Source organism: Pseudochaenichthys georgianus, chromosome 19 (genome assembly GCF_902827115.2).
Source record: "Pseudochaenichthys georgianus chromosome 19, fPseGeo1.2, whole genome shotgun sequence".
Classification (NCBI taxonomy): domain Eukaryota; kingdom Metazoa; phylum Chordata; class Actinopteri; order Perciformes; family Channichthyidae; genus Pseudochaenichthys; species Pseudochaenichthys georgianus.
In genome coordinates, this window is record NC_047521.1 from 20,128,978 (window position 1) to 20,144,013 (window position 15,036).

General features: G+C 38.5%; 1 protein-coding gene across 2 annotated transcripts; it reads right to left on the reverse strand.

Annotated features, from left to right (window-relative positions):
• Window positions 1-2,936: 2,936 nt before the first annotated feature.
• On the reverse strand, window positions 2,937-8,421 carry LOC117464950 (DDB1- and CUL4-associated factor 7-like). Of its 2 annotated transcripts, XM_034107739.2 has the most exons (8): window positions 8,241-8,421; window positions 7,959-8,140; window positions 6,588-6,746; window positions 6,233-6,344; window positions 6,034-6,152; window positions 5,690-5,899; window positions 4,837-4,954; window positions 2,937-4,184 (listed from the first exon to the last, which is right to left on the reverse strand). In XM_034107739.2, exons 2-8 carry the CDS (start codon window positions 8,094-8,096, stop codon window positions 4,012-4,014), a joined length of 1,029 nt encoding a protein of 342 aa, XP_033963630.1. In that variant the 5' UTR covers window positions 8,097-8,140; window positions 8,241-8,421; the 3' UTR covers window positions 2,937-4,011. The 2 variants fall into 2 exon arrangements, with proteins under 2 accessions (XP_033963630.1, XP_033963629.1); XM_034107738.2 differs by having other exon boundaries at window positions 7,959-8,421.
• Between the last annotated feature and the right edge of the window lie 6,615 nt (window positions 8,422-15,036).

The window sequence follows — 15,036 nt, forward strand, 5'->3', positions numbered from 1 at the left end:
GTAAACACACACGCTATAATTAACAACATGCGCTGATGTTGCATAGTGAATATTTTTGGACTATCATTACTGTAACACAACCTAAATGGGTAAACCTGTCTTTATATTTGCCTTAGCTACATCTTTGAATGTGCCAGGAATGTATCAGGGCTGGCCAGAACGACCGCCACAACAGTTTTCCAGTCGCACTTGGAGATCTTCATCTGTCCGAAACTCATACCACCCACCACCGTTCACAGAAGATCAGCCCATTGAGCTGGAGTCTCGACTTGAGGTTTTTCACTCGCAGCTCAACAGGTGAATTCAAGGGAGGCCTTTGGCTGGTTTTCAAGGAAATAATAGAGGAGGCAATCTACAGTTAGATATACAAATAAAGAAATGATCTGAAAATGTGTTCAAATTCCAATGCTCAAAACTCTAATGTTTCTCATTTCATGTCCCCATTCCAGTTGAAGCAAATACGATTATTCGATAGTTCCTTCACTTATTGACATCTGCCACTCTGATTGTCTCTCAATTCCCCAGACTGGAGACTCGCATGACAGCCGACATCAATGTTATTCTCCAGCTGCTCCAGAGGCAGATGGCTCCTGTTCCTCCCGCCTACAGCAGCGTATCGTCTGGTGCACTCCCCACTGATGAACCTGGCCCGTATGGGGCTGGGACCCCAGTGCTGCACAGCATGTACCCCTCCCCCGCCCTACAGATCGAAAGCCGGGCCCCCGCACAGGTAGGGAATTATGCTTTACTTCTAATACTACTAATAACAACGGAGATTTGTTCCTCGTATTTTATTAAACTCTTGTTCTTTACTTTAAATGAGATATCCCTACAGGACAAACACATTTTTTTAACCAGATTTAGTCTTCATTAAAAACTAATACATATTCATTAGACCTTTAGCTCACATCCGAGTCCATTCTCTTAACCACAGGGGTTCACTTAGGGACCATCAATAAACCTGACTTGCCCAATTAAGTAAAAACTATGCTAAGAATAATTATAATAGACGTGTCTTTAGTGTCACACCTTTTTTCATTGATTTTGACCAAAATTAAATGATTTTATGAAAATATTCTCATTTAGGCAAGGCAAGTTTATTTATATAGCACCTTTCAGCACCAGGCAATTCAAGGTGCTTTACAAAAATGAAAGACATTCAGATAAAGGCATTTAAAAACAATAAAAGATAATAAAAGAAACATTGAAAGAAAAACAAAAAATGAAAGACATTAAGAAAAAATACATGGATAAAAGTTTAAGATACTTTTATTTTTTCCAAGAGCTAACCGTCCTCCGTCTGCCGGTCTTTAAAAACTAGCTTTTTACAAAGCAATTGAAAAATATTAAGGCAAAAATCTCCCTGGTGAGGTACAAGGGCTAAGACGCTAAATTAAAAAAGGTGATTTCTTTCTTTACTCCAGAGCATTACCCAGACTGACCTTAAATTCACCGAGAGGTCCCAGGAGTCCCTGTCCAGCGGCATCCATGTGACTGTGGCTTCAGACGACACCATGTTCATGACCGTCACCCCTGAAAGTGAGACCAACGCAGGCTTGTCTCCGCAGCAGCCGTCAGTCAAATCCACCCTGCTGGAGAGCCCCGGGCTGTGCGGCAGCCTCCGGTACCCCTCGCTGCCGGGGAACCTGGACATGACCTCGGGACTGGCTGGCATCCAGAAACACCTCTCAGACCCTGTGCTGCCCGTCACCTGAGGAGCTCCAGAGATGAGATTTGGAGGCAACCAGTGTGACTTTGAAAGTAATGACACTGCTTCTTAAAGCTATTTAAGAAAACATGATTGTGTATTTGTTAAAGGTCCCCTATTATGCAAAATCCACTTTTTCATGTCTTTTATACATAAACATGTGTCCCCTCTGTGTAAAGACATTCTGAAAGTTTCAGGAAAAAAGATTCACGCTCTATTAGTTCTGATCCATTTATATAAAAACCTGTCTGAAAATGAGCTGATCAGATTGTGGCCACTTTATGATGTCATAGCGATTTTTTTGGCTCGTGTAACCATTAGCCAATCACCAACCAAGGTAACCCCCCCCCCCTCCTTATCACCTGAGTCTCCTCCTAGAGCACCATTGTGTTCTTTTTAACCAAATATCTCGCAGAGGGGCATGGGGAGGGGCTCCTTATTTTCATCTGAAGTAACAGACAGAGAATCAGCACAAACAGGGCTGAAACAGAGGGGATTATGGGTAATGCCGCAATGATCTGCTTGGTATTTGGAGCCAAACACTTCAGAGACACGTTTGTATATATCAGATCTATATTATATTGATGAAAAACAGTATAATAGGGGACCTTTAAAGTACTCTTTACACTCTGACAGCAGTTCATAAATAAAATATAAAAAGTATACAAATCTCATATCTGTGGGTGTGCAGGCCTTTGATTAGTTGACCTACTTGTCTACCTACCCGCATGCCCGTGTACTCATTGCACGTTACTGGAGACTTCCACAAACTTCTAGCTCGATGCCTGTGAGTACCAACATAAGCCATGTTTCATTTTTACGTTCATGATGATCATTTTGGGCGAGGCTTAAATGGACATGCTTTGCCAACCTTTTTTTCCTCAAGAGTGTTTGGGGCTCTTGCTACGAACCGCTTTCATTTAAAGACATTGTGCTCCAGAAATAGAACAGCTCCCTGCAGGCAAGCTGTTTCCCTGTTTTCAGACTTTGAGATAAACTGAACTAGGAAGTGGTATTAATCCTCCCATCTAGGTCTCCTTGAAAAAGATATAAAAGCTTGTCCAGAAATGTCAAACTGTTGCTTAAAATAAATCTGATCCTTTCTGTGGTGTGACATACATTTTCAATAATATCTCAACATTTTTGCTAAGTATCCATTCATTTTGAATATTACATTGCAGAACAATTTCAAAATGCGATCTGATCAGTGAAAATGAATCGTGAAAAATGTGTTTTCTGACTTTATGTTGAGCAAATAATCACACATCATGACCCCGTACTGAAATACCTACAACAAGTAAGAAATAACTCCTGTTCACTCCCACGTCTTCACATCCCCTCCCAACCCCAAATATCACAACAGAACTTAATATCACAACAGGACTCACAGCATTTGTTATATAATGTCAGTTTTCTAGGCTGTTGGACAAAAATGTAGGATTCTCTAGTGTAAAGATGTTGGTTGATGTATTTCAGGCAGTGTTTCTCTCAGTTATGTACAGTGAAACCTTTTCTAACTGTAAATCTGTACTATAGATTCTCACCATTACGTTGATGATTGACAGCTCACTGTGAAAAGGTTTTTGTCTAAAAAAAAAAAAAATCTGTATAATGGTTTGAACTGTGAGGGACGGTTTATTCATGTATAAAATAAAATTGTGATATGAATAAAATAAGTGGTGCACAAAAACAAACATGTGTTATGGTCAATACTAGTAAATTGTTGCACATATAATGTATGTATAACAGAGATGTTCTTCATATCACAAATGATATTCAGTTGAATAAAATAAGTATTTATAGGTTTAAAAAAAAAAAAACTACGGAATATATGAACACTTAAAAACACATTAACCACATTCAATCCACTTTTAAATGTGGCTAAACTACATTTTGCTGCATAATGAAAATGAATGGTTGAGGGCGTTGTAATGGGTAGTAAGAGTACTCAAACAATGCCCCGTGTAACATATAAAAACATGAAACTGACTAGCCTTATTGTCTGTGAGAAAACATGCTGACGCTAGAAGGTTTTGGACCTTTGTTCATGTCTGCACATGACAACAGTTTCTTACCATTTCTGTTTTGGTGCTCCTGAGTTTTCTGATACAGGACATCTTGATATTGTATCAAAAAGACAAGCGCAGAGAGACTCTAGTTCTCACTCGGTTGAAAAAGCTTTACACACATAATCTGTATCGACAGTAATCCAATGCGAGCACAGACTCAATATTGCTCTGTCCTTCTTTAACAGCGTGTTAATCCAACTGGGAGTGTTTTTGATTTGCCTCATTTCTTGGAGCTCAGACTCGGAGGATTTCCAGGCAGTTGTTGTAGCAGATAGCAATCCAGTCGGGCTGGGTGGTGGCCCACTGGACGTTATTGATCTCTCCCTCGGCCGTGTAAGCCAGTATAGGGTCCTCGATGGCCCGCGGCATCTGCTGGATGTCCCAGATTAGAGCCTGGTGGTCCTCCGCTAGACAGAGAGCAGGGGAGGAAGTTTGATTTGTAATTGATTTGTCTTATTTAAACAGGAAGAACTGACAATACACGTTACTGGCCTGAATCTGGTAAATAACTTTTGTTTTAAAGCGGACTTTCTTTCTCAGCAGGACACCAAAAGAAGATCAGTAGTAAGAAACAGCACAGCAGTGTTTTGTAATACAGGCCCAGTCTGATCTGGCTTCACTGTAGGCTTGTTTTGGACAAGGTGGTATATGGCACCATTTTAAGGAAATCTCTGTCAGTATGAGTTCAATCAGATCCTGTCGATCCATTCTGCTACGAGAAGAATGTCTGAACAGCTGCCTCAATGGAGAGGTTTGTTCAGTGATTCCTTAACCCTGAACAAACTCAGAGTAGATTTTGTCCTGCTATTCGTGGGGATGGACTTCAAATACAAAGCGGTGGACACTACACTAAATTGCAAGGACACCTATCTCCCACAAATTCCTTTGTCCAACGTGTATATTTACTCACACAAAGCTTTGTTGCGTGAACATAAATAGCGTAAGCGCGGCTCCCCCTCGTGCATATTGACAGTAATTGCAACAATTCATTGGCAAAGCCCTCAAACTGCAAATAAACGTGTGGGTGAATATTGCAAACTATGTGTTAAATCTGCATACCTGCTGTGCAGATGTGACAGGAGGAGTGCGGCGCCCAGGCGATGCCATTGACGCAGGCCCTGTGGTTGTTGAGTCTGGCCACAGGAGTACAGGGCACACGCACATCTAAGATCACCACCTAAAGAGAGAAGAAACAACAAATGTACGGTCGTTAAACAAAGAGAGCCTTAGAATGAAGACAAAGTAGTCAAAAATGTGCTTTATTTAAGTAGATTTATTAGTTAAACGTTTAAAAACTACCCAAAGAAATTGAGATTCTCAACTATTAAATGAATTTGGGTTTTTAATGCAGTACGTGCTTACAAGCAAACTATTAACAAATGAGGAAAAAACTATTATTTAATATTATCTTATATCATCTTAAATTCTTGCTTTTCTACAGATGTACAATAACAAAGTCAAAGAGAAGTTTCTAGGCTTCAGCTTTGTAGCACTTAACCTGTTAAGCCCTGAGCCTATTGTTCAGGCCTCAGGCTCGAAAAGGACATGCCCACAATGAATATCTTCACTTCTAAAAAGGGGTATATGAATAATTGTTTTTATCAAAGCAAGAACACATCTGCGAGTTGGCTGTAGAAGTGTCAGAATACAATATAGATGTTGCTGTGTCAGAGTAAATTCAGATGGAACATAGTAAACACATTTCAATTCTAATCTCCGCCTAAAAGAAACCATTACTTATAGTGAAAACCACCCTTGAATGCATAGTAGCCAAAAACCTGTAGGGATCCAAACCACAATGTATCTTAAGTACCCTGTGTCAAGATTGATGCTAATTTAGTGAAACTTTGTAAATATGAACTGGTTCTACATTTACTTATCTGGTTGATTAGAATAAAATAAAAAGACTAACCTCCATGCTGTCCATGGCCATGGTGACCAGGTAGTTGGGGTCCTGCTTGTTCCAGCAGAGGCGGAGCAGCGGGTGGTGCTGCGGGTCTTCATAGATGATAGTGCTGTGCTCGAGGTGACGGAGGTCAAACATGCGGACCGAGCCGTCCGCTCCCACTGACGCAAACATGTCCCTGCCCCCCCCTGCTCTGCTGAAAGAGATGTCATACACCTGCAGAGCAACCATACAGTGATCAGTGAGTGAAAACATTTTGACATAGAAGATAGGAAACTTTAAGATTATCTTTGAGCACCATTTTAATTAACAAAACATTCTTGAAGGTTTGATCTATCTATCACATTTACCTCTTTGTCATGGGCAATAAGCTGCGTCTTCACATGACCCGACACTAAGTTGACCCGGCCCAGCACCTGCCCAGTCTCCAGCCCCCAGATTGTACAAGTAGTGTCGATACTAGAAGTACCTGCACAGAAAACAATGTCATTTTCAAATAATGACTACTGTCAGTTTGTATTTTCCATCAAACCTACATTGAGGTTTTACCTAACAGATTTGGGTCCACCTCGTTCCAGTCAAAGGATGTGAGTGGTGCACAGAAGTCAGAGTTCTTGTTATTGTTGAGCAGGCACTCCAGTCGGGTCTCTGTATCGCCCACCTGTCAGCAGAAACACATTGTCTTTGTTAGTTCATACAGACACAAGCAACACATCGTTGAAGTTTCCTGCTCTGGCATATAGAGCAGAAGTAATGAGCTGGCCACTGGCCATGCACTCTGAACCTTTACTGTGGATATATCCGTAGCATACTGTGTAAAATACACTGTACACTTGGTTGTTCTCTGTAATGTCTTCCTATGACACAACGAGTCCATGGGCTCAGGTGAGACTGGTCCTCTTACCCTCCAGATCCTCAGGTAGTCTCCGCTGGTGGCCAGCAGGTCAGGGTACGCTCCTTTGCTGTCGGGAATCCACATGACCTTGGTGGTGGGGTATGGGTGGTCGAAAGTGTTTCGACATACGAACTCTGAGTTCTCCTCCTCCAGACCAACTATCTGAACCTGTGGAAACAAAACAATAACTCAGCTCGAGTGGGTCCTCACAGCATCACTGAGGAAGAGGAGCAATACAGTCAGTGTGGGTCAAATAACTAGATTTCCATAATAAAACTGATCTGACTTATTCCAGTAATGCAAGATCTAAGAAAGCAAATCTAGTCGACTAATGATTTATGAAACTAACTTTTTCAAATGTATGCAACTCACTAATGCCATTGCACTGGTACATGTTGGTACATGATGCTATTCTCAAATGAAGGCACCAAAACATCATTTTATAAAAGGACAGGGAGATCAATATCAATGCTATGTATTCTAAATAATCGCATTAAAACAAAGTTGTATCCGGCATCGTTTTAATATCAATATAATATATATTTAGGCATTCCACAATGGGATGTAAGGAATCAGAATATGATTACAGCTGAGATTAAAACCTGCTCAGATGTTTACACTTTTTCCCATGGTGCAAACTAGTCTAGCCAACTTGAGAGGTTAGTTTAAAGGAATAGTACTAGTATTTATATTTTATACATATGTATTGTGTTTTAATTGTGTGTGTCATAGGCACTAGGGAATGTTTTAATGTGTGTACCTGGGACTGCAGATGGATATGAGCTATAAGCTACCATATAGCATCTCTTTTCCTTTTGAGATCAATGTATTTTTATGCATGGTCCTTGTTCAATAAACACATATAACATTATTATATATAATATCTATATACTATCCTTTGTATATGTTTCTGCTCCTGTAGTTTAAGTCTATGTTTCTATTGCTGCAATATTTTGGTTTCTATATTATTTGTGATATATGTCTTTTTAACTGTAGATATGTTTGTATTTGTTGTTTTTTATTCGTCCACCTTTCGAATAATGTTATGACTGAACACACTGCTGCTCAAACTAAATCATGTCCCAATTTTGGATCAATAAAAATATCTACCTATCAATCTAATAATAATAATAATAATAATATAATAATGCTTATCCACTGGAACCGTTACTATAAGTTGGGTGCATGGTGGTAAACAATTATAATGCAAATTAATATTATGAGAGTAAATCTCATCCAGTTTGTTATTATGTTTAAATCCCTGGTCCTGTCTGCCTTTAGAAAGCCCCATGGGACCATATGAAGTTACCTTGTTATTGTACCAGGTGAAGTTACCTTGTTATTCAAAGGTGCTATATAAATAAAGTGTATTATTATTACCTTGTTATTGTACTCCTCCACGAAGCTACCGAGCGCCAGGCGGAACCGTTTGTCCGGTCGGACGCTCCAGTTCATGGCGTACACCGTCCATGGCGCCTCGTACTTGTAGATTTCTTTACGTTTACCGTGTAGTGACATCTTCAAAGCGTACACAAATAAACCTCTACTGGAGAACTAATTACCTGCAGGAAAATAAGAGCATGAAGCACATATGCTAGCTTGTTTTAGCTAGCGTAGTGAGCTAACGTATTGTCTCTGCTAAGGTTGTGTAATTTGTATTACGTTGTAGTAGGCTCGCCAACGGTTGACTCCATGTAGTCAGGGCGGTTTCCCGGTGGTGAAAGCCTTCACGTTATAAACAAAAATGCACTTTAATGTATCAAATTATCTGCACCCAGCTGCTAAAAGATGTTCGTGATATGGCAGCAATGGCGGCGACAGGAGTACAAAAATAATGCGACTATGAGCGTCACAGAGGCGGCTGGTGCTGCTTTCACGAGATGGCCCGAAAATCCTATATATCACGATAAAGCACAACAAAATGCACAATATGTATGTTTTGTAAACAGTATATTTTTTAATTCATTTTACTGAGGGGTTTGGGTTATAGAGAGTCAATATATAACTAATGTGATGCCTGATTTGCTCACAACTTGAATGTCAACAACATCTAGATGCCCTCACAAGTTCACATCGGGAACGTTTCCGAGATACCCTGAATGCACCACCACAGCAGCTTTGCTCCAAATTCTGGGGAAAAAAGGCTGCCTTTGTGCCAGAAATGCTGAGTTTCACGGGGTTTTCCCCATTTGGGAGTGGGACATACATCTATTTTGAATCCAGAAAGAAACATCACTAGTGTTTATTATGTTCTCCCTTGGCCTGCACAGGCTTCTATTAAATCCTGTTAATAGAAATGTGTGAAATGCATTCTCCTAGTAGTTTGCCAATGCCTACAGATGCTCATTTTCATTTAACTCAGTGACCTCTTATTTACCTAAGCAATACTTTCAGGATTCATTCATCAGCAATGACAGCACATCTGTACTAACACAACCAAGATGTGACACCTACTTTGCCTATAATATACAGGATGTTCAAGTTGCACCCTATTCCCCTCACCTGCTAGCAGCTAAAACAACATGAGTATGTCAGGTCATCACTCAATGGTTTTACAAATGAGTTTCCATAACACATTGTTTGCAGAGCATGATGATTATTTGCATCACTTTTGACGAACAGAGGTTAATGGATATTCTATGGCATCATTCATTCAATGTGTTCACTTAAACATTACAATAGTTATCAAGCAATGGTATTGAGATGCAATTTAGAATTTGAATATCATGTTGGCTCTTTTTCATAAATATATGATTTGCAAAACTGCGCCTGGCATCAGCTCAATCATTTGTTAAAGTCTACAAACACATGCAGCAGCTCCCACGGATGTTCGATCAAGGCAATAAGACACAGTATCACATTAGTACAAATTCCAGACTCTAAAGCCTCAATAGAAGCTACATTATGTTTATTATGGAAGCTTCTAGCTTGCAGTATGTTTTGAGTGTGTGTGAACTTCATATCAATGCTCAACAGAAGTATAATTGTATTGCAGGTCTTTAATCTACAAATGTTCCCATGATGTTGTTTAAGATCGATCTTTCCTTCAAGCATCATTCCAACAACTCTGACACACATGGGTTGGCAGACTTTTATTTTAAAGAGTGTAAAGAGCATGAAGAGGGCACATATATTTGGTTATTTTTTACAATATTGTCCTTTGTTCTTGGTTTTCCTGCATCTATTTCCATTCTCTGGGAGATCTTCAAGACTTACAAGAAAGTGCTTCTTTTAGGAATTTGGTTTAATCTGATGAGTTATACTACATTTGTATTATTGGTTATCTGATTTCTATTACTTCCAGTTTGGGATCCGCTATCATGCCTATAATCCACCTACAAAATTGTGGGAAATTGGATAGTGTGAGGCTTGGATGCTGCAGGAAGTCTTAAATGATGCGTCCTTTGCTTTCTGCCTCTCTTTACAAAAGTAGTCGCTGTAGAAGCTTAAGAACATTTTACCTTCAGAAGTCATTTTTAGTTAGCTCGGATATGATAGAAAGTTGAGATAAATCCAACTTAATTCTCAAATAAGCCATAGTCCTGACTCAATAATGCTTTTATCATTTGCATATTTAGATAATAGAAAATGTCATGCTAGAATCTCATTACGACATGTTTTTAGTGGGATTTTTTCCTTGATTTTGCTTTGATGGACAAAGATTTCTCCATATTGTTTGACATAAAATAATTACAGCATTTGATATGTATTCAGTTCAGGTGTCAAGATTAAGCAATGAGCAAGTACTTTAAACTTGCATTTGTCCTGATAGCCAGCCAATGGTGACTTCTCTGGTTGCAAATAGAGTTCTATAAGTCTATGAGAAAAAACCCTGCTTCTCAGTATATTTATTACCTCAGTAAACATTTTCCACTGACTATAGTTCTAAGTCTATTTCAATATGTCATGATTTGGAAACTATGGTCTCGTTTAGAGTGAAATAACAATAAAGCAGGGCATGCTTTAGGCTGTGTGATTGACATCGGTGTTGTCCGTTCTGGGAGCTCACAATGTTTTCACCGCTCAAATGTACCATCTTGTGTAACTGCTGTTTGAAAAGAAAAAACAATAGTGACTGCCTGAATGCCTTGATCGAGACCTTTAAAAAACATAGTCCCCATACCTATTGTTGTCATCACAGTTATTATGTCCACTTCTTCACATGTCTTGTTCAAGATCAGATGTATTGTTAACTTGTAAAAAGTCCTTTTGAGTTATTATTAGTGGCACCTATAATAGATGTGATTATCATTTAAAGTTTTGTAGTGGTTCTTTTTAGGCATGTTATTAGATGGGCCACCATGACATTCCTGGTCCCCAGAGGATATATTTATCTGACTTTGATGATTCTCTGACTCAAGAGCCACCAGCAAGTAGATAATTCCGTGAAATATTTTAACAACATCTGGAAGGATCACCAAGAACCAAATATCCAGAGGGAGAATCCCACAGTACGGACCTTGGTCCTTCACTAACTCGGCGTCTACGTAAAGGATTGGCACGACAATTACTGGATGGACTGCCATGAAATGATGTACATATTAATGCTCTCACCAGCATGGATCATGTTCGCTTTGTCTTGCTGGCAGGTCAGAATACATCTACTGACAGTGCAGTGCAAACAAACAAAAGGTCGTTTTGTATATGTCTCTCAACATGGTCCTCTGCGGTTCTGCTCTTTTCCATAAGTACATGTTTTGCAAGAGTGCCACTGACAACAGGTCATAAGTTTGACGGCTGATATACATTCTCACAGATGTTTGATACTTCGTCCAGGCAACAAGACACAGCAGCACCTCAGTGAAAACATCCATACACAAGCTCAGAAAAAGGTACAGTATGAGTCCTTTTCTTATGAACCATTGTGCAGTCAATCTGAAGCATGTTTTCTGTGTGTACGTTTCCAGCATTTGTGTCTCTTCTTTTACTATTTGTAATTTGTGTTGTCCACAGCATGTTGTTCATGTTTTTAAATTCATTTTTTCATTTCTGTCAGGTCTTCTCTCCTCACAACAACTCGGCTCAATGATGTTGTATCAGATTGATCCTTTTTCCAAGTGTCTTTCCAACAACTCTGACACATCCGGATTTATCTGGGAACAATTTGATTTTGAAATTTGTGAAAGCCGTGCAGTGGGCAGAAATATTTGGGCTGTTATTACAATATTGTCCTTTGTTTTTGGTTTTCCTGCATGTATTGCCATCCTCTGGGAGATCTTCAAGACTTACAAGAGAGGGACCCCTTTCACACCAAATGATTTCTTCATACTGAACCTGTGCATCATGGATATTGTCTTCTTGGCCTTCATCCCTCTGGGCTTTTTGAATCATTTCATCTGGAAAAATTGGCCGCTTGAAGCAACTTGGAACTGTGCCTTTGCGTTGTCCACTTGTGGGAGACCCCTGCTGATGGCTTGTGTCTGTCTGGACTGTTACCTGGCCGTGGTTCATCCCATCACCTACCACAAGAGGAAGGGTCTCACTCCCAGGGTTGTGATGGCTGGCATTGTTTGGATTTGTACGGTTGTTTATGGGATTGTATACTTTCTTATTTACAGGTTATACTTTAACATTTTTTCCACCATTCCATTTGTAATATCTATGGTAGTAATTGGTATCTGTGATAGTTTCATCTTCCATACATTAATTAAGTCGGACCATGGAAGAAGAAGCATCCACCCACAGAAGAAAAGAGCCATCAGGACCCTCGTCAACAGCCTGGTGATGATCGGCTTGTTTTACTTTCCTCCATTCCTTTTGTTTGCAATCGGGAGGCCAATGATGAGTCTTGGTACCTTCATATGCACTATTGGCTTTCCAATTTCTATTACTTCCAGTTGTGGATCTGCTGTCATGCCTATATTACATATTAGCACATGTGGGAAATTCGATTATTTGAGGGAGGGGTGCTGCAAGAAGTCCTAATTCATGTCCTTTGCTTCCTGCCTCTCTGTCTGAGCTGAAGAGCATTTTAACTTTCATTAGTCGAGTTTCAGTCAGCACTGATATTATAGAAAGTTCAAATTACCACAACTTGGGTACCCAGGTGGTGAAAGGAGTACTCACATATCTTACTGAAGTAAGAGTAGCAATGCTATAATCATATATTAGATTACCTGATTATAATTATTGACACATTAATGTGTTCATCACAGGTAAAGCTAAAGCTAAGTTTATTTACTTTACACACTGCTGCTGGATATATTCTTAACCTATATATTTGTCATAGTTTATTAATTTGATCATTAATATTTTGTATTTCATAATCATTTTAATCAGTAACTAGTTACTAAAGTTGTCAGATAAATGAAGTGGAGAAAGAAGTGCAATATCTGCATTCAAAATATAGTGTAGTAGAAGTAGGATATAGCATGAAATGTAAATACCAAAGCAAAGTACAAATACATTTCTTACCCTATATTTAATATTTTTAATGTAATGTTGTTGTTTTTCATTATGTCCTTTTGTGTGTGTGATGATGTGTGCTCTAATGATTTATGTTTGCCTTACATACAAAAATAAGAGTGGAAACTATACTGTGTAAAACATATATAAATACATCTATATTCATCAGGTGCAGCTTTAATGCTTGGGTGTCTGTGTATTTAAATGAATGTTGATATTGTGATTATATATCAGTAGTTGAATGTACAATAAAGCCGCTGAAGGCCATTGTTTTTCTTGTGATTATTGATGATAAACCACAATTCCTCCATAGTGGAGAACAGGCAACTTCTGTGTATAATTTTCTATAATTTCAAAACCTTAGAAATGGACATCAATCCAAAATCAAAAAGGTAATGAAAAGTGACACGTTTTCTTCTTGGTTTAGGACTAAAAGTGTTTCCAAGATAATCTTTAGTTTCCTTTACATCATTTATCAATTAAAAAAAAACGTGTCTTTCTCCTTAGAGTTTGCATAGGTCTTTGATCGGGGAATGTACATTTATATAATTCTTTCACATAAAATGAAAGATACAATTATCAGAGGAAACAGGACAATAATTTGTATAGAAAAAACATCTTCTTTGGCTCAATACAAATATCTAAAAGTAGACGAACAATACCGCTGCAATTCCCTTGATCAGCACTGGGTGGCAGAAAACGTCCTTTTTAAACATTCAGGGTTTTTCATGAGTGCAACTAATGTGTCACGCGCCAAAACTTGTTAGACCCACACACTTAATACATTTAATCAGTATTGTGTGTCAAGGTAAAGGTAGAATTGTTTGTTTTAAATGACAGTCTTAATCATAATGGTGTTTATTTTTGTCAAAGAAATCCTGACTTTACTGTAATGGGCCTATTTATTTCCCATCAGTGCAGTGAAATCCAGTTTACACAAGAGGCCTGGTGTTATAAAGTAAAAATAAAATAAAACTGAATACAGAAAAATGCAGTTGTTCACACTGTAGAGGTTTAGAAAACATTGGAGTTGTAAGTTGTCGGTATGAGTTTAATGAGACACACAATGTATGCAAACAATTACAAATAAAATGACCATTTCTTCATAAATTATTTTCTTATGTATACAACTCCCGCCTCCCTCCACAGTAGAGCCACTGGTCACAATGTATTCAATTAGCTATCAAAGTGATTGTTTTTATTTATTTACACTACACATTTACATCATGCGACTCACTGACCAAATAAGAAAGGAAACATTTAAAAAAAAAAAAATCTCCCAAAAACATGGTTGTTATAATTATTCATGTCCTGTCACAATCACACACACTGTGAACGGCTAAAAAAATATTCACATGAAAATTATAAAAGATACATTTTCTTCAAAATGTATATTACAGATATTTAATTTTATAAAACCTTCAGCACACTCTCATTAGTTCCTTCTTTCCTTTTGGGCTTATCTCTGGATAAAAACATGCAGGTTCTTACTTCGGTCACATTTGAGACTTTTTAACAGACTTTTGTCGATGTTTAACAAACGTACAAAACAGTTACAGGCCTCATTCTCATTCAGGTTAAGCTTCACAATTAAAAAAGCGACAAACAACCTTTTACTCTTTCCACATTTTGCCCGAGAAGATTTAACGTTACCATAAACCAAGTCACCAGAAACATGACAAGAGTCAGCTCTCCAGATCTGCCTGCTTTTAGTACAAATGAACAGTTTTTAATCAAAACAAACAGAAAAAAAGGACACGTGGTTTTAAGGAGAACAGCAGGTCGATCCTCAGCTCTGAGGTCCATTGGTCATGTCATCTAAAAGGAACATGTATACATGAAGACAGTCCAGTGTAAACACCAGTACATCAATAGTGATTGTAAAGAAGGTCTATTAATATCCGTGAACAAATATATCACATTCTTAAGGAAGCCGGGACGTCTTTCTTTTTTTTAAATGAACGATAGCACCCCCTATCGCCCAAATGTCTTCACACAGTTCAGTTGAGAATTTCAATTGTTTATACAAATATTAAGGATTCACTGGTGTTAC